The 20,929-nt window shown below is 38.7% G+C and overlaps 1 protein-coding gene across 4 annotated transcripts in view; it reads right to left on the bottom strand.

Moving 5' to 3' along the window:
- Mia2 (MIA SH3 domain ER export factor 2) overlaps nucleotides 1-16,234 on the bottom strand; it is a 96,932-nt gene extending 80,698 nt beyond the window's left edge. For all 4 annotated transcript variants that reach the window (XM_010632632.3, XM_010632634.3, XM_010632633.3 and 1 more), the window contains exons 1-3: nucleotides 15,922-16,234; nucleotides 13,348-13,481; nucleotides 3,743-3,829 (exon numbers count right to left, since the gene is read on the bottom strand). In XM_010632632.3, coding sequence (XP_010630934.1) covers nucleotides 3,743-3,829; nucleotides 13,348-13,481; nucleotides 15,922-16,036 — 336 coding nt within the window. In that variant the 5' untranslated portion in view covers nucleotides 16,037-16,234. The remainder of the gene's footprint in view (nucleotides 1-3,742; nucleotides 3,830-13,347; nucleotides 13,482-15,921) is intronic.
- Nucleotides 16,235-20,929: the final 4,695 nt, after the last annotated feature.

Here is a 20,929-nt window from a genome sequence, read left to right as displayed (position 1 = left end):
CTAAAGTCAGATCTCCTACTTGCAAACATTTGTATAACAACTTACTTCCAGGGCCTAATGATATCAACACAATGGAAATCCTTTTATATTATGGTTTATTTGTTATTAAAAAGTTGACAAGCAGAGGGAATCAGTGATTTGAGTATATTCTGCAGACAAGCTCTGATGAAGGGGCATACATATTCACAAAATCTTGTGCTTCCTGAGAGGCCGTGGACAGACATCTGTGCATCCATTTGGGGAAAGTGCTATGGTTTGAAAGTATTCCCCAAAACGCTACATCAGTGACTTGATCCTCAGGGCAACAGCGGTATGAGATGGGACCTCAGGAGAAATGAGGAGGCCATGAGCTCAGTGAAAGGGTCAGTGAGGGTATCCTGGGAGTGAGTACATTATGCAAAAGTTGCTTCCTTGTCAAAAGGTAATATCAGCCCCTCTAGCTATCTCACCCTCTCTGGCCCTCCCACCTTCCACCCCGGGACCATGCAACAAGACAGCTCTTATCAGATGCCAACATCTTCATGTGGAACATCCTAGAGTTTGGAACTGTAGGAAATAAACGTCTCTGTTATTTACGGTTCCCAGGGTCTGGTGTTCTGTTAAAGCAACACAAAACAGTCAGAGACAGTGGTCTAGTCAGTTTCACCACCTATGGGCACAGAGTGGATAGACCAGAGACGCTAGAGCATGAAAGCTTGGTTTAAAGTTGCACTAAAATATTTAGACTTTTCTTTTTCAGCTACTGCATATAGCCAGTGGAAGCAGGGATCTATTTTGCTCATTTCACAGAGCAACAAAATCCTAAAAAGAAAAAATTTAAAAGAAATCACTTTTAAAAATCTGAAATTTAGAAATAGCAATGAATCTTCTTCCATGGCTATTACCATTATAAAATGAAAATAAAGGTTGCAATTTTAAAGAATCAGCTTCAGAATTACAATTTTTTAATGTATTTTATGTATGAAAATATATTTATAATATATCTTATACATTATAACATATTTTGTGCTATATTTTTGGCAATACAGTATAGTGAGCAATGAAGCAAAGACACTAAGCCAGCTGTGGTGGTGCACACCTTTAATCCCAGGACTCAGGAGGCTGAGGCAGGAGGATCACTACAAGTTTGAGTGCAGCCTGGGCTATGTAGCGAATTCAAGGCCAGCCTGAACTACATAGCAAGACCTAGCTGGAAAAATCCAAACATACACACTTAAAGTCAAACCTTTTGAGTTTAATTACTAACCATACTATCTCCTACCTCTGTGACTTTGGATGATTTGTATGAGTTTTCTATGCCTCTTTCTTTAAATCTGTAAGATATGGATGATGGCAATCTCTACCTTATAAGTAATAAGTGAGTCAAGTGCTCAGAATGGTAACTGCTGAGTCAGGTGTGATGGTGCATGCCTATAATTCCAGCATTCAGGAAACTGAGGCAGGAGGATTGCCAGACTTTCCAGGCCAGCCTGGGCTTTATAGTCAGTTCAAGGCCAGCCTGACCTACGTAGTGAAACCCTGTCTCAAAAAAAAAAAAAAAAAGAAAAAGAAAAAAGAAACTGGTTCTAGTAAACACTAACCTAGCCTAGCTCAAAGTTACACTACCCCAGACAACATTACTTTTACCCCAGTAATTCAGGGTAGATGATCTAACCCCCTTGCCTCTATTCAGATAACTCTGAAGGACCATCCAACCTCAAAGTTCCTTGGGGAACTGATAACATTTATTTTAACTGCATTCCATTTTCAATTGCTCTGTTGCCCAATCCTGCATTTTCTTTTGCGCCTTCACAGGTCCTATTCCCAAGAATACTCCTCAGAAAATTTCTTGGCATGACAATTTATCTCAGCATCTGTTTTCCAGGAATTTGACCTAAGAATCTGGGATAAGCTGACTGTGGTGTCGCATGCTTATACTTCCAGCTCTTCAGTTACTCAGGAGGCTAAGGAAGGAGGCCAGAAAGTTCAAATCTAGCTGGGTAACACAGCGAAGCCCTTCTCGAATAGAAAAAAGAAAAATAATGAGTCTAGATAACTGTATGTTTTCTACATGCCAGACACTGTGCAGGGTATTAGCACTTACAGTAAACAATAGAGAAAAGTAATTGTAAATTGCAAATAGTGTCGGGGGGGGGGAAATACACAGGAAACCATGATTAAGAAGCAGTAATTCCATCAGAATCATCACGAATGGCTTCTCTAAGACGCTGATGTTTAAGCTGTGATTTTTTGAGAGGTGGGTTTTAGTTTTTGAGACAGATGCAGGTGACCTTGAACTCACTCTAGCCCAGGTGATCCTCCTGTCTCTGCCTCCCAAGTGCTGGAACTACAGGTGTGCGCCGTCACCCCAGCTAAATTGCGATCTGAAGGATAAGAAGGAAGCAGACAAGTGAAGAATTTGGAGAATTTGAACTAGAAAAAAACAGCCTGTTTGGTTCCCTGGGCTGGGAAAGAACGCAACTAGGAAGACCTGGCCAGGAACATAACTGATCCAAAGGTCAGTTTGGCCAGGAGCAGGGTCACTGAGGGGTCAGGGCAGAGGTAGCCAAGGTGAGGAGTCTGGGCATTACCAGGCCCAGTGAAGCACCCTGAAAGGATTTTAACCCAAGGAATGCAGGATCTGAGTTTTTCTTTTTATTTTCATAGGATCTTTTGCTGTATGAAGAATGAATTAGAAGAAGACAAAGGAAAAAACAAGAACAAGTAGAAGGTTATTATGTGATTTCAACCAGAAGATGATGGCTCCTTGGATTAAGGGTAAAAGAAATAAAGGAATAAGAAATAAATAATAAGAAATAAAGGCACTATATCCCAGATACAGTATGGAGATAGAATTGGTAGGACCAATTGTTTTAGAGTAAATGGACAGTTACTACCAGAGTATGCACTGGGAAAGAGCCAGGCAACAGTCAACTTGTTTAACTAGATAAATTCACTTCATACTTACCTTGACTTGGGGCCTGAATTAAATGGGCAATCAAGGTCATATATTAAAATGTCACTTTCTGATTTTCTTCCTTATTATCAAGCCCAACAATACTAAGCTCATTAAAAATTCCAACACCAAATTGGGCAGGGTGGTACACACCTGTAATCTCAGCACTCAGGAGGCTGAGGCAGGAGGATTGTTGTAAGTTTGAGGCCAGCCTAGGCTACCTAGAGAGTTCAAAGCCACCCAGGACTACATAGTAAGACCTTGTCTCAGAAGAAAAAGCAAAGCAAAACAAACAAAAAACTCCAACACTGGAAGAGGTGGTATGGGGCTCGGGAATGTGGCGGAAAAGAAACTTTGGGCTAGTAGGACAACAGAAGTAGTGATTACATGTACATACTCATCTTCATGCTTTACATAACTTACTTATTCCTCAGTAAATTTGAGGTGGCCATATTATACTCCTCACTCCCGTTGTCCAGACGAAGAATTTGGAAGATATAAGGCCATATCACTCTAAGTGGCTAGGTTGGGCTTTAAACTGAGTGCATCTCTAGAATTAATGTATTTAATCATTGCACTCTGTTGCCTGTTGTTAACTGTTCAGAAAATAAAATGTTTAACTGCCACCAGCTTTGTCTTGCCTGGTTCTATTTAACTATTCCTAAGTCAAACTATTCCTAATCAAGTTCTCAGACCAACTATTTTATGCAGTCACTCTATGAGAGAGTGAACAACGGACACTTCTTGAAAACTGTTTGAGCAAAGAAATTTTAAATTCATTTAAGCGCTGGGTAGGAGTTTACTCACTGTAGTTGATGTTTGGACTTCTTCAGATATGAACACCTCTTCAACCTGGACTGCATCTCTGGGAAAATATCCAAAGTCCTTTCCTGTCTATCAAAATAAAGGACAAAGATTATAAGGAAGAGTGATCAAACTAATAATAACCATTGAGCCCAATTTTGTCCTTCATCACCAACTTCCATCTAAGTCAAATCACAAAATCACTATCTGCCAATTGCTAGCTAAAAGAAAATGAGTGAAAATATATTCTTTTACTATTCAAAAAGAATAAGATTAATTCATGGGCACAATGCACCAAACTGTAAATGCCACTGCTTCAAAATTCAAAATGAAAACTATCCTACCACCACATACTAATTGCTCTCTCCTCTCTCCTGTCCCTCCTCTTTCTCTCACTCTGTGTGTGTGTGTGTGTGTGTGTGTGTGTGTGTGTGTGTGTCCCTCTGTCTCTCTTTCTCTTTATTTTTTTTTCTTTTTGCTCACTGTGTTGAAGCCAGGGCAAGCTCTCCTCCAACTGAGGTACATCCCCAGCCCACTTCTGTTCTTTAGTGACCTCCTGTGCCCAGGCAGACTGCAGATTTGTGCCAGTACACCTGGGACATCAAAAGGCAAAGCAACGGTGACAATAGCAAGGTAGACATAGCTGTAACATATTCCATGTTTGCAAAATGTCTTGCTCAGGTAAGAGGTTTAAACATTGAGGAGCCACCATGGGACTCATCAAAGCAGTAAAGGCCCACAGGTCCTCTGTGGAGGATTTGGTTCCACTCAACTTTTCTGGGGATACCTTAGTAACAGAGATTCTCTTAACCCAGCTCAAGCACACATAGGGTATCCTCCAAGAGAGAGGGCTTACGCCCATTTTTTATTCCTTATAAAGTTTAAAGAATGTATGTCTTAAACCAGGTATGGTGGTGCACTGTAATCCTAGAACTCAAGAGGCCGACGCAAGAGGACCGCCATGAGTTCAAGGCCAACCTAGACTACACTAGAGAGTTTAAGGCCAGCCTGAACTACATAGCAAGACTCTATCTAAAAATTTTTAAGCATTTCCTTTGGGCCTGTGATAAAACACCATTGTGTATTGATTATAATCCTTCCAGCTTTCCAGTTGTTAGAACTCTTTGGAAACCAATAGCCAGTGGGTTCATAGAGTGGTTCTTTAAGCAGCTCCATGGACTAAACACCTAAATTGCCAGACTAAAGGTACCTGAAATTTCACTCTATTTACACACACTTTTGTGTGGAACTATTATTTTCACACTTAATAGACAAGATTTAAAGAATGCTTTCTTTGCCTCTTATGATATCCGCCGTGTCATTTTACTTATACATGTAATGGATGCCTCTAATATATTCAAGACAGACTGGCATTTTAAAGGCACATTAAGCAGTAAGGAATCTTGGACTGGAGAGCAGTAAAATTATTTTGACCCTGACAGCCACAGGTTCAGTTATTTACAATAGAATCTGCTCCTTCCAACAGTGATATGAGGGTTATATAAAGGAGAAATCTTCCTAAAAGAGTTGAAGGCATCTTATTACAGTGGTACGTACACACCCATGTTTATAGCTGCAGTACAACTCATAATAGCTAGATATTGAAAGCAGCCTACAAGGGCTATCAAGAGATGACTGGATAAAGAAAACCTAGTATTTATACACTACGGAGTACTGTTCTGCCATAAAGAGAGGTAAATTTGAGTCATCTGTAGGAAAATGGATGTATCTTGAAACAATAACATTCAATGAAATAAATCAGACACACAAGTTTAAATATCACATGGTTTTTCTTATATGGGAAACCTAAAACGTGAATAAATTAAAGAGAAAAAAAAAAGAAACAAGAAATGAGGAGAGCAATCTTTGTAAACAGGAAAGGAGGAACCAAGAGATAAAGGGAAGGTGACGGGGGAGAAGAAATAGTAAAAAAATTAAGATGTGTTAACCGTATGTACTACTCCTCATGATAATGTAATCATTATATACAGCAAATGTGTACTGATGAAAATTTAAAAGGGAGAGATTTGATGTACATACAATATGCAGGAGATGTATGTATCAGGTTGGCCACTTAGCGTGTTCTCATTATAAAGCATAATGACACAAGCAAAGACAAACTATTTTAGCTGAAACATTAATCATAATTTTCCTATGCCATATCTTCAGAGACGATTCACACATCTACAAATTTATTAGGTCCATATGAAATAAAAAAGTTTCCCACTTGTTACACCTTGGTCTTCATCACTAATTCATTCCAGCACTCCTAATTAGTGACTAAATTGATGAGTAGCAAATGAATTTTCCCATAAGAAATAATGTAATTAGAGAGAACAAAATGACAGAATAGCAATCAGCAGCAAAATATACCCTCCCTGGGATGTGAAATCCAAACACCTCAAATATAAAAACTTGAGAAAGAAAAAAAAAAAAAAAGAAGTAGACAGGAATATTAGAAACTACAGAGAATCTGGAGACATGAAAACGATACCAACAAAAAACTCAATGACATGCTATATGCAAAGAAGACATTTAATCCAAAAATAAATTAGCGATCAAAAGAACAATATTCCATTCAATGGAAGCCCCAAAACAAGCAGGAGTAGCTATGCTATTTGGAAACAAAGTGGACCTTAAGCCAAATGTGATCAGAAGTCACAATGCTCACTACATATTGGTTAATGAACAACTCAGCAGGAAGAGATAATTATAAACATATGTACTGAACAACAGTGCACCCAACTTCATAAAAGAAACACTACTAGACATAAAAGATCAGATAAATATAAATACAATTAGAGTGGAGGACCTCCATACCCCACTGTCAAAAAAATTCAACCAAAAAATTAGAGTTGACAAAAACTTTCAAAAATGATTTTAATAGATATCTACAGAGTATTCCACATAACAACAACAAATACACATTTCTCTCAGAAGCACATGGGATTTTCTCCCCAATAGACCATGTAATAGTCAATAAAGCTTGCTCAAATAAATGTAAAAAAATCAAAACTATACCAGGCATATTATTAGATCATAATGCGATGAAGCTAGAAATCAGTGACAAAAACTAACAGAAATAGTGCAAATACATGGAAATTAAACAATATATTCTTGAATAATCAATTAATCAGAGGAAAACCAACAAAGAAATTTGAGTTCTTGGACTCCAATAATAATGTCAGTGTGGTATACTAGAACTTGTGGGATACAGTGAAAATGGTCCTAACAGGGGAAGTTATAGCTGTGAATGCCCACATCACAAAATAGAACAAGCCTGCCAGGCATGGTGGTGCATGCCTGTAATCCCAGCACTTGGGAGGCTGAGGCAGGAGGATCGCTGTGAGTTCGAGACCAGCCTGGGCTACATAGTGAGTTCCAGGGCAGTCTCAACTACATAGTGAGACCCTGTCTCAAAAAACAAAAAACAAAAAACAAAACAAAAAAAAGAAAATAGAACAAGCCCAAATAACTGGTGCACCTCAAGCACCTGGCGGGGGGGAGAACAATTTAAATTCAAAGCTAGTACAAGGAAATTATAAAGATCAAAACAGAAATTAATGAAATTGAGACCAAAATACAACACAAGGAATCAATGAATGGCAGAGCTGGTTGTTGGAAAGAATAAGCAAAATGGACAAACTCTTAGCCAATCTTACAAAAGAAGGAGGATGAAGAGGAACAAGGGGACAGGAAAAGGAGGAGGAGAAGGAAAGAAAAGGCAGGATCCAAACCAATGCAATGTGGGGCCGGGGATTTAGCTTAGTGGTTCTCGTGCCTGCTTTGCAGGTGCAGGGACCTGAGTTTGATCCCTGGTACCAAACAAACAAACAAACAAACAAACCAAAACCCAAATCAATGCAATGCAAAAGGGAAATCACAGTGGACAACACCAAAATCCAGAAAAGTATCTGCAACTACCTTGACTGTGACTGGCTTTTTTTTTTGGACTGAGGATTGAGCTCAGGGCCTTGCACTTGCAAGGCAGGCAGCAGCACCACTGAGCTAAATCCCCAGCCCTGTGACTTCTTGGAGAATCTGTACTCTGACAAACTGAAGAACCTGAAAGAAATGGACAGATTCCCAGATGCAAATAAATTATTAAAACTGACCAAGAATATAAAAAAACTAAATAATCAATGACACCCAATTAAATTAAAGCAGTAAATAAAAACCTACCAACACAAAGTCTTTGTAAATAGAGAAGGGTGGGAGGGTGAAGGGAGGGCAAGGGAAATGGGGAAAAATAAGAACCAAGACCTTCATGTAAAGGTACAAGATCCTAATGGTGAATGTAACTGTATTGCATACTTAAAATGTACTAATAAACTTAATGGAAAAAACAAAACTACCAACTAGGGCTGGTGATGTAGCTCAGTGGAACCATGTCTGCCTGGAAAGCATGAGGTCCTGAGTTTGATCCCTGGTACAAAAAAAAACAAAAGAAACAAACAAAAAAACCCTACCAACTAAAGAAAGCCAAGGTTCTAAAGGATTCACTATCAAATTTACAAGAACTTCTGGAAAAAAATCTAAAGCCAATACTCCTCAAACTCTTTAATGAAATCAAAGGAGAAGGGATACTCCCAAAGGCATTCCTGGAAGCTAGCATTACCCTGATTTCAAAACCAGACAAGAATCTAATCAAAAAAGGAGAACTACAGGCCAATCTCTTTAATAAACATAGTTGCAAAAATCCTCAACAAGATACTGGGGAAATTTAGCTCAGTGGTTTTGCCTTCTGCCTTTCAAGTGCAGGAATCTGAGTTCGATCCCCAGTACCAAAAAAAAAAAAAAAAAAAAAGATACTAACAGAATGCAACAAATCATCAAAAATATCATACATCATGACCAAGTAGGCATCATCCCAGGGATACAAGGATGGTTCAATCTATGCAAATCACATAAACAGAAGCAAGGACAAAAATCACATGATCATCTAAATAGATGCCGTGAGGCCAGGGATTTAGCTCAGTGGTTCTGCCACCTGTCTCGCAAGCTCAAGGGCCTGAGTTTGATCTCCAGTACCCCCACCAAAAAAAAGAAAACGATGCAGAAAAAGTCTTTGAATAATTCAATATTCATTCATATAAAAAGCCCTGAAAAAAATAGATATAGAAAGCACTTATCTCAATTTAACCTATTTATGACAAACCTTCCTGCTGGGAGTACTGTGCTGTAGATCACTAAAGCCAGGCCTAACTTACTTCCTCCCCCAGAGGAGATAGGGCTCCAGGAGAACAGGTGGCAAGAGAGAGTGGTGAAGCGAGGCCTGGGGGAGAAGAGGACTCTCTTCCTTCCCGCCCATTCATCAGAGAAACATCAAGCATTATCTCCTACAGATCCTAGACCTCTCCCTGCTCCAATCAGCCAGCCCCTTTTCTTCCCCCTGCACTTCCCTTACCTCTACCACTAAGGATAAACGTGTGGCCATTTGCTCGGTGGTCTTTTCCTCCCACCAGGAGTTAGAGCCCCACCTACCCACCTATACTGTATCTCATTGTTTGTCTTCTTAATCTTTCACTGCTGTTTCTCACTCCATGAACCCTTCTGCCATGCAGGCTGTGGCACCTTCTGTCAGCATATGAAATGGAGAAATGCTGAACGTTTTTCTCTAAAATCAGGAACACAAAGATGTCCACTATCACCACACCTGTTTAATATAGTCCTCAAAACATTAGCCAGAACAATCGGGCAAGAGAAAGAAATAAAATACCTTTAGGAAACAAAGAAATCATATTATCATTATGAAAAGATGACACAATCATCTACTTACAAGACCCAAAAAAACCTCAGCCAAAAGACTCCTAGAATTGATAACCAAGTTCACCAATGTAGCAGGACACAAAATCAACACACAAAACTTAATAACATTCCCGTACACCAATCATGAACTAACAGAGAGAGAAATCAGGAAAATAGTACCACTGACAAGAGCAACAAGAAAACTGAAATACTTAGGAATTAACCTAACCAAATGTGAAGGACCTCTACAATGAAAGCTATAGTACCCTGAAAAATGAGATAAAAAAGAACAGCAGAAAATAGAAAGATATCCCATTCCTGTATAGACAGAATCAACTGTCATACTTCTGAAACTGATATACAGATATGTATCCCGATGAGAATGCCAATAACATTCCTCACAGAACTAAAGAAAACAATCTTACAATTCATAGTAAAATGGAAGAGACCCAAAATAGCAAAAGTAATTGTGGGCAACAAGAGCAAATTCGCAGGAGGCATCGCAATGCCAGATATCAAGCTATACTACAAAGCTACACTGATAAAAATATCATAGTATTGGCGCAAAAACAGACATGTGGATCAATGAAATGGAATGTGAAAACAACTCCAGACACAGCCAGCTATCTAACCAAAAATATATACTGGAGGAAAGATAGCCTCTTTAATAATTGATACTGGGAAAACTGGCTGTCCATGTGCAAAAGATTGACTCTAGACTCATATATCTCATCACATACTAAACTAAAAGCAAAATGAATTGAGCTGGGCATGGTGGCACATGCCCGTAATCCTAGCACTTGGGAGGCTGAGGCAGGAGGATCGCTGTGAGTTCAAGACTAGCCTGGGCTACATAGTGACTTCCAGGTCAGTTCAGTCTCAACTACATAGTGAGACCCTGTCTCAAAAAAACAAAAAAACAAAAAAACAAAAAAAAGAGAGAGAGAGAGAAAAAGAAGAAAAAAGAATCAAAAGATACAAATATTAAAACAAAAAATCTGATGAAAGACAAAATAGGCAAAAATGATATAGGCACACTCAAGAACTTTCTAAACAGAACTCCAATTGCACGAGATATATTGCCAAGAATCAACAGATGGTATCATATCAAACTAAAAAGCTTCTGCACACCAAAAGAAACAATTGACAGAGCAAAGAGACAACTTATAGAAAGGGAACAAATTTTTACCACATATTCCTCACACAGGGGACTAATATCTAGAGTATATAAAGAACTAAAAAAAATAGAGCCCCCCAAATAAAAAGACCTAATCAAAAAACGGGCAAGTGAAATGAATAGAAACTTCTCAGAAGAAGTACAAATGATTGATAAATACATGAAAATGTTCAACATTTCTAGCCACTACAGAAATGAAAATTAAAACAAAACTGAGGGTCTATCTTACCCCGGAAAGAATGGCTATCATCAAGATATCAAATAATAAGAAAAGCTGGCAATGCTGTGGGAGAAAAGAAAGCGTCTATCTTGTTGGTGGAAATGTAAAATAGTTCAACCATTATGGAAATCAGTGTGGAGGTTCATCAAAAAACTAAAACTAGGCCGGGCGTGGTGGCACATGCCTGTAATCCCAGCACTCAGGAGGCTGAGGCAGGAGGATTGCTGTGAGTTCGAGACCAGCCTGGATAACACAGTGAGTTCCAGCCAGGTCAGTCTCAACTACATAGTGAGAGCCTGTCTCAAAAAAAACAAAAAAACAAAAACAAAAAACTAAAACTAGAAAATCCATTTGACACAGATATTCCTCGTTTAGGTATCTTTGCCAAAGAGTTAAAGACATCATATCACAGTGATCCATGTGTACCCATGTTCATAGCGGCACAACTCATAGTATCTAAATCTTGGAAATGGGCTATAAGACCATCCACAGATGAATGGAGAAAGAATATGTGATAGTTATACACAAAGGAGTTCTACTCTGTCATAAAGTAGGATAAAATTGAGTGACTTATAGGAAAATGGATGCACATTGAGACCATATTGTTAAGTAAAATAAATCAGACACACAAGCTTAAATATCACTTGGTTTCTCTTATAAGAAAAACCGAAAGTATAAATAAAGGGCACAAGAAAAGATAGATAATCGGAAAATTGGGGCTAGATCTTTTGCAAATGGGAAGGGAACCAAAGATGGAAAAGAAAGGTATTTTGAAAACGAATTAAGAAGTGTACCTGTGTGCATGTACCGACCGCCCGTGAAGAACATAATCACCATGTACTGCCAACATGTACCGATAAAAATAAAACTTAAAAAAAGAAACTGTAAATTCTCCGAACTTTCACTGTTTACTGGGGTAATATTAGTACTTTATTGTAGTGATATCTTTCTTAACTTTTTGTGACTCATGACTAGCACTTAAAATTCACAAAAGTACGAAACAGTAACGATGGATATGTGGGATTCTGTCCTGATCGAGAACTACTGCTCTGAAGCTGACAGTAATCGAGGTCTGATTTACAGTATTTTTTTTCATGAAAAATGTGTACACCAAGCTTTTCTCAGCTACTAACCTTTCTGACTGTCTCTTCAGTAACAACTCTCAGCTTTTTCTTCGTTCAGAAAGACATGTGTTTTGATTCTCATCCCACCACCACCAGGGATGGAACTCAGGACCTTGGACTTGTGAAGGAGGAGCAGCACCACTGAGCTGCATCCCTGGGCCCAGACATGCTTTATAAGATGATGAACAGCCAGGGATTTAGCTCAGTGGTTCCGGCACCTGCCTCGAAAGTGCAAGGGCCGGAGTTCGATCCCCAGTACCAAAAAAAAAAAGAACACATATAATATGATTAACTACAACATCTTATTCTCTCCAAACCTGACCATGGCAACACCAAAGGATGGCTAGGGAGTTGTTTAACCATCCCATAATCTACACCAGTACCCCTAAAGTCTCTCCTAACAAAGAACCTTAAATTCACAAACTGTGCGTGATATGTAAAAAATATTTTCGAGGCGTTCCCTTAGCCCTCCATCTCAATCAGATTTTCTTCCCAGTTTTTTTATAGAAATTTTGGGACCACCAAGTAACATGATCATTTTTGTTTGTTTAAATATATTAAGGGTTTTTAATATTTATACAGTATTTTGCATTTTTCCATTGCTGTTGAAAAATATCACTTGTTTATAACTATAGATGCTTCTGTCCCCGTGGAAATTTTACTTTTTGCGTTTATATTCTTATAACTTGTATTTTATCATTTTTTTTCACTCATCACACCCAAAAGTACAGCTGGTATGTCTGATGTCTTGCCTGAGCATGCCAGGGTCATGTCTTCTGTCACTGAAAGTGTAAAATCCTAGCATAATAAATCTGTCCATATCCCCCACAAAAATTATATTAAGGATTTTTAAATCCTTAGGGTTCTTTGAAAGATGAAAAGCAGAGCTGGGTGCAATGGCACACATCTGAAATCCCAGCACTTTGGGAGGCTGGGGCAGGAGGATTGCAAGTTCGAGCCCAGCTTGGGCAACTTAGCAAAGCCTCTCTCAAAATAATAAAAAGGGCTGAGGATATAGCTCAGTTTAAGGGTACCCAGGGATTTGATTCCCAGTACCACAGTGAGAAAGAGGAAGAAAGGGAAAGAGGGGAGGAAGGGAGGGAGGGAGGAAGAAAGAGGATGGTGTATGGTGGCGCACGCCTGTAATCCCAGTACTGGGCAGGCTGAGGCAGGAGGATCGCTGTGAGTTCAGGCCAGACTGGGCTACATAGGGAAACTATCTAAAAATAAAACCAAACAGGAAGGCACGAAGGGAGGGAGGGAGGGAGGCAGGCAAGCAGGCATCCTCTTGCAAGTTGGCCATTTACTCTGCATTCAGTTTTGAAGACTAGATACTTACACTTCCTGCCCACAAATCTTCTCTTTCTCCTGCAAGTTTAACATAAACAGATATCTCTTCTCCCTTAGTGAAGTTCAGGTAGAGGCAGTCAGGTCCTGTGTAATCTTTCACAGCTAAGACTCTGCTAATTAAAGCTATATAAACATACAAAGAAACACACATTTAAAATTAGAATATTATTTCTTCCGTGTCCATTTTGCCCTTCTCTAACCCATCCTATATATTTTCAAATGCTAATTTCTTAATATCATTTATGGTCTCAAAAACCCATATAAACTTTCCACTGCACAAAGAATCAAGCCCAGGCCTTTTGGTTTGCTATTCAAGGATGTCCATCACCTACTCCTCAGTTCCCTATTTAAAAGGATCTCCTCACTGCTGGATATGGTGATGCACTACTGTAATCCCAGCACTTGGGAGGCTGAGGCAGGAGGATTGTTGTGAGTTCAAAATCAATTTGGCCTACATAGTGAGTTCAAAGCCAGCCTGGAATACAGAGCAAAACCCACAGAATTATTGACCCTGAAGCGTGTCATTGTCATTCTCAAGTCTATAGGAAAGGAAAAGCTAATCTGTTAAACATTTGCATATTTTCATTTCATTAAATCCTCGAAACTGATCATTAAGGTAAATGATCTCATCTCAGTCTACAACACTAAGCTTTCATTAAGATTTAGAGACTGGTTGGTCACACAGCACTGGTGCAGCCAGACTTATTTATTTTTCCCCAACATCACCTTTGTTATTCTGGGCTTCTATTTCTGTGCTTTTCTCAGCCTATAAACACTTCTACCTTTCCTCATGCTTAACTTGAATCCCGTTTCCTCCCAACAAGGCATCCCAACAACTCAGCCTACTCTACCCACCTCTTCTCTGCGCTTTTGTCTTACCGCATACATTCACTATCCTGTATCATTACATTGTTCTATTTGACGTCTTGTCATCATTAAATAGAACGAATATCCCTGAAGGGTAAAAACCCTATCTAACATTTTAGTTTTTTGCTTTTAGATACACAGCACCCACCCACTACTCAGACCCAGCACACAGTAGGCCCTCAGGAACTATGAATGAACCCTGACCACATAGGCTAAAGTTAGCTCTTCAACACATCAAGGGATGTATACTCTGAAGTACTATAATGAGGCTAACATGTACAATTTTTGGGGGGGGCACGGGGGATTGAACTCACAACCTTGCACTTGCAAGGCAGGCAAGGTGCCACTGAGCTAAAACCCAGCCTGACAATTTTTAAAACTTTATGATTAAATCATAAAGTTAAAAGAGCCTTATAAATTGCTATAACTAAGAATGTTCTCTTGGCAGGGTGTGGTGGAGCACGCCTATAATCCCAGCACTCGGGAGGCTGAGGCAGGAGGATCTCTGTGAGTTCAAGACCAGCCTGGGCTACATAGTGAATTCCAGGTCAGTCTCAACTACATTGTGAGACCCTGTCTCAAAAAACAAACAAACAAACAAACAAACAAACAAAGAATGTTCTCTTTTCATGCTCTGTCAGTCCCTAAAGGATACTAAAATGTGGTTATAATATACAAAGAAAAAGAAGGATCATTCTTGCAAAACATCATCTAGCAAACTTCTTTACATACTAAATTACATACTCAAAAGTTTAAGAAAAATGTTTACACATAAAATGTTATTCATACTGCCTTGGAAGCACAAGATCCCGAGTTCGATCCCCAGTACCAAAATAAAAATAAAAATAAAATAAAATTTTATTCATAAATTATTTATGTCTATAGTAATGATATTTGCACTTTAAATTTATATTTTGCAAATTAGAAATAATACACATATTAGAGTGACAAAATTTATGTACAGCAACTCCAGTATAGAGATGCAATTATTTTATAATGCTAATAACAAAATAATTATGTTCTTAAACAATAAAATAGAAATTAATCTCTCATAATAAATCAAGGAAGTTTAACATTCAGTGGTATAAAATATATCTATATCTTAACGCTGATTTTACTATTTTTACATAATAAATGAACACAGAAATAGTAACATTTGGTAAAATTTATAGAACATATCACTTGTTTGTTTGGTGCCAGGGAATCAACTCAGGACCTTGCACTTCTGAGGCAGGCGCAGAGCCACACAGCTAAATCCCCAGCCCTTACCATGTTTTGAAATAAAACATTTCCAAAAGGTAACAATCAGAAGTCTTGATTATGAAATAGAAATTAAAAGTACAAGATAAATAAAGGACTGTCAAGTGGGCTGTTATCTTTTTGATATGTATCAATTATATTTATCCTTAAAAATAGTAGAAGGACCAATTAATTTGTGAGGTATGGATTAATACCATTATAACTTCTAATGTATGTCTCTACAAATCTGACCTTTACCCTTTGTATATTTACGTCAAATATCACCACAAGAGGCTCTGCTTCCAGAATGTCTTTTTTACATAGAGTATACTTTACAATTCAAATATTTCTCGATAATACGGATCTTTCTTCTTATTACACAGGTCCATAATAGCACTTTATGTGATTTCGGAGCTTCTATTTAAAAGGAGAAAAAGGAGAAGAAAAGCAAACTTACTTTCACATTCCAGGTCACCACATTTTTTAAGGTCTGCCAGCAGTTTTGTACCCTCCAGATACTTTGTCAGAGAAAGCACAAAAAGAAGGATTGTGTGAATGCTGATCTCCGCCATGCTAAAACAAGCAGCTAGAAATCCCAAGCGAGATTTAAATAAATTGTTTACATTGTAGACATGCCAGCCCAACAGCAGACATTCTACTCGCTTCACTAGACACAAGAGAAATGGTGTAGAGTTTTTAAATCCTTGATAACTACATTTCTCTAGCAATTTGCAGGCTTAGCTTGAGAAACGAACGCACTCTGTTCCCAATCTGCAGTGTCAGGTATACAGAGAGTGCAGACAGGCTTAATAATTAACAAAGATTTGTGGTTGGACTGTCTTATAAAGGTAGCCTGTGTAAAACTGTCTCACTCGAAGGCGTCGTGCTTTCCACAGGACAGTTCTTTTTTGTTTTTATTTTTGTGGTACTGGGAATTGAACCCAGAGCCCTTGCAATGAGCTACATCCCCAACCCTGTTTAAATATTTCCCATTTTGAGGTGGGGACTCACTAAGTCACAGGGTCGCCTCCCAGAATGCCACAATCACAGGTGTGAAGCACAGGACAGCACTCAACAGGCCCTCACAGAAAGGCGGCTGATCTCTCTTTCAGCCTTCAGATACATCGCTCGACTAGCACAAAGTATTTGCTACATGCCAATTCCAGCTTCGACAGAGAAAGTATGTACACAGTTGTATATAGAAATAGCAATAATTAATGTTAAAACTATGGTTATGAAATATGATGAAAACTATATGGAGAAATATTCCATTTTAATAAACTTTTTTTCATGTGTGTAGCACCTAGTTACTATGCCCCGTGTATTATCTTAGGTATGTAGATCTATGATCTGATATAGCATTACACTAACTCTTTGGGCCAGGTAGTCTTATCATCCCCATATTGCATTTGAAGAAACTGAGGCACACAGAGCCAGTTAGGTCACTTATCCAAAATCATGTAGTGAATGTCTCTGTGCAGTTCGGTCCTAGGCACTAGGATGCTCATACTCTAAGCACCATTTTTACCAGCAAGGGTCAAGATTTCGGCTCAGCCTGTAACAATACTATTCTAAAAACAGCAAGGAGAGTATTGCTCCATGTGCTGTTGTAAATTATATGTATTTTTCTCTAAGTCGAGGGAGAATGAGAGACTGAAAAGGCTCCCCCAATGGCAGGAGGGTGCAGTGTGATTATAAGTGGTATTCTTTGTTGTTTTCTATATTGCATAGCTTTCTTTTTCTAAAATAGGTGAGCATATACCATTTAAAATAACAATAAAGTTATGCAAATCAAGTAATTTGAATGTTTCTGTCCCTCAGAAAAGGATCAAAGTCCTATGCTGGGAATTGTGCGAAACACAGACCTACAGATTCTCAGGTCAGAACTCTAAATTTTTAGGACATCACACTACCCTCTAGTGCCTGAAACAAATAAGGCAAACACCCAGCACCTGGCAAAGCTGATGTGAAGGACCTCTGCTTTCAAAATACTAAAAGAGGAAGCACATTTGTTGGCCTGTTTTTCAAAACCAGTGACCAATAGGAAGCCTGCTCTCTCATAGCTTAGATACTATGTCTTTGAAAGAAAGGTAAGGAATAAATATGAGAAAAGGAAAAAACAGAAAGTCTTTGTAAATAGGGAGAGGTGGAGGGGCTGAAGGAAGGGCAGAGGAATGGGGAAAAAAACAAGAACCAAGACACACCATGTGAAGGTACAAATTCCCAATGATGAATGTCATCATCATGTTGCATATCTAAAATGTACCAATAAACTTAATGAATAAATTTTAATTAAAAAAATAAAGAATCTAAATAGAGCATGAATGTGAAGGTTATTTGGCTTTCTAAAGAGCACTGGATAATTGTAGACACACACACACACACACACACACACACACACGGAGTAGGTTAGTTTCTTGAATACCTTCACAAATTCATTTGCTATATTGTCAAAGACACTTAAAGAATGATCGATCGGCTCCTAGGCTTCAAATGTCGGTGCAAGGTTATTTGCACAATTTGTATTATCAAATCTAACAATAAATGAAGCATTAGTAATTAAAGCAGTTTAACCATCCTTATTTTTTTATCCAGTGTTAAAGACATTATAGCTAAATTCAGAACTAATTAATTTAATCATGTTCTAAATTAAGAGCAACATGAGACTATTAAAATTTAAATTCATTTACTGATTGGCCTAAATGAGATTTGAATAGAGAAAAATTCTTGCCTAAGATTTGAGCCTGGAGAGATTTGCTCCTGGTAGAAATGCTCCCTCACTCTCACTATTTAGTGCACTCAATGACTGTATTTTGTGTCCAGATCATTATTTAAGCATAAGTGCACAAGAGATCTGAAAAGGTGGAAGGATAATGTTGATTATCTTTCTCTAACAGAGACAAGTAAAGAGATTGGACATGGAGAAGATAAGAGCATTCAGTTTAAGGAAATCCAAGAATGCTATTTCACAATAAATAAGTCATGTTAATTTAGCCAAATAGTATCTAATCGCTAGTGTATTGCGTAGATTAAACTACCAATATTCAGATATAAAGCTAACACTGAGGAAGGTGCCATGGTAACACAACTCAGCCAAAAACATGATCAAAAGGCATATAGCACTCTACCCAAATCAGAGGGAAGACACCCGCTGCATAAAGCTAAAGAATGAGTCATTGAAGCCACTCACAGTAGTATTTTAGAAATGGAGAAGAAAGAAGGGCCAGGAAAACAAGAAAGAGGAGGAGGAAGAAGGGAACCACAGTGCTGGGTAGTGGCACACACCTGTAATCCCAGCTACTGATACAGGAGGATCACAAGTTCAAGGTCATCCTGAGCAACTCATTGAGACCCTGTCTCAAAAGAAAATCAATCAATCAATAGGCCTTGGGATGTAGCTCTGTAGTATAACGCTTGCATGATATGTGCATGTGAGGCCCTGGGTTCAATTCTCAGCCCCCTCCCCACAACATCACAGAGCAATCTTCTCTTTGAGAATAAATATGTACACTTACTCCTAGCTTACTGCCTTACTTGTTTAACCCTGTTCAGATTTAGGACCCACTGCTCAGACTTACAACCCATATTGGCATTGACGACTCAAGAATGTGGGTGGCAGTGAAGCCTTATGGTTCTTCTATAGTACAGCACTGTGGTTTTTGCTGATTGTTCTGAACAGTACCGTGATTTTATGCCCTACTATACATTATAGCACTGCACATAAGAGTTATCCAAATAAAAGCAAAGTCATCAACTGGGAGTTTCCTTTGGACATTTCTTTGCTCTGAATATTGTAACGCACATACGTACTATATATAACTCCTCATTTAATGACTTAGTCTCGGGAATGGAGCTGGGTTGTCGGTAATTATGAATGCTTGACTTCTGGTGACGCTATTTCTGTTACTGTGTCGTATTCTCTTCTCTCTTCGTAGCTCACATACTAAAGTGGAAACGTACTTGCCTCAACCATCTGCCTGGTACTCTGGCAATTTATACGATAGAAAAGTTTAATTAGAGGGTACTTGGGCTCAGCAGAGCTAATTAACCTGAGGGGGCGTGGCTTACTAGGGATGAGGTATGAGAACGTGCCCTCGGAAACAAGTCTCCATGAGTGAGCCAAGAGAGATGAGGCCCGGGAGACTCTGCATAATTATACATGCAGAAAACATCTCAGGAAATTGAGAGTCAAACGGGTGTGGAAGACATGAAAATGCACCAGGTATTTTGGTGAAGATGGAGGCTGATGCAGGAGGATCACTGAGGTTTTGAGGCCAGTCTAGGCTAAATAGTGAGTTGAAGGCCAGCCTGAAATACATAGCAAGGCCCTATGTCAAAAAAAGAGGAGAAAATACTATACATATTGTACATATTGTTACATGTGTTTTTCTTTCTTTTCTTTTCTTTTTTTTTCTCATTGAGTTTATTGGTACACTTTAGGTATACAGTACAGTTACATTCATCATTGGGATCTTGTACCTTTACATGACAGGTCTTGGGTCTCATTTTTTCCCCTTGTCCCTGCCCTCCCTTCACCCACTCCTTCCCTCCCCTTTTACAAACACTTTATTTCCATTTTTTCATTTTCTCATATTTTTCCCTTATTACCTTTCCCTTACTCTTCCCACTTTCCCTACACCTTTAGTCCCTTTCTTCCTATTTCACATTGTCAATTATATCATTAGGATCTTATGTACTATTATAGTTTTTCACACCAGAGAAACTATTCAGCATTTACACATGTGTGACTTATTTATTTCACTTAGGAGTATATCCTCAATATGTATCCGTTTTCCTATGAATGTATCTAATTTCTCCTTCTTTATGGCTGTGTAGTATTCCATTTTATAGAAAAACCACATCTTCTTTACCTTTTGTGTGTGTGTGTGTGTGTGTGTGTGTGTGTGTGTGTGGAGACAGTGCCTTGCTATGTAGTTCAGACTCGTCTTATACTCACTATGCAGCCCAGGATGGCCCAGAGCTCATGGCAATCCTCCTGCCTCAGCCTCCCAAATGCTGGGATTATAGGCATAAACCACCTTACTTGGCTTTTTTAATTTTTTTACTTAATGTTGAGAATTGAACCCAGGGCCTTAAATATGCTAGGCAAGTGACCTACACTGAGCTACACCCCAAGCCATTCTATGCTATGTGTTTTAAAATAATAATATGTAATATCTTCCACATTCAAAATGGTATGTGGTGCTCACTTGGGCAGCACATGTACAAAACGGCACATGTATGATATTTGCAGATTAGGAAAGCAATTTAGTTTGTCTTATAAATATGTAGTTAGGAAAGGAATTGATATTTGTTGAGCACCAACTTCAAGCCAGTGAGCTAAGATTCCTCCTAGAAACCTCCCACTACAGAACAGGACAGCTGGGCGCCTGTCCTGTGTCAAATGCTTCTCTGGGAACTGATAATTGAGCAAACAAAGCAGGTCAAAGTTCCTGCTCCTGTAG

Source organism: Fukomys damarensis, unplaced genomic scaffold (genome assembly GCF_012274545.1).
Source record: "Fukomys damarensis isolate Sample0158 unplaced genomic scaffold, DMR_v1.0_HiC HiC_scaffold_17, whole genome shotgun sequence".
Classification (NCBI taxonomy): Eukaryota; Metazoa; Chordata; class Mammalia; order Rodentia; family Bathyergidae; genus Fukomys; species Fukomys damarensis.
Note: the sequence above shows the minus strand (reverse complement) of the source record. Positions and strands in the feature narration are given on the sequence as shown.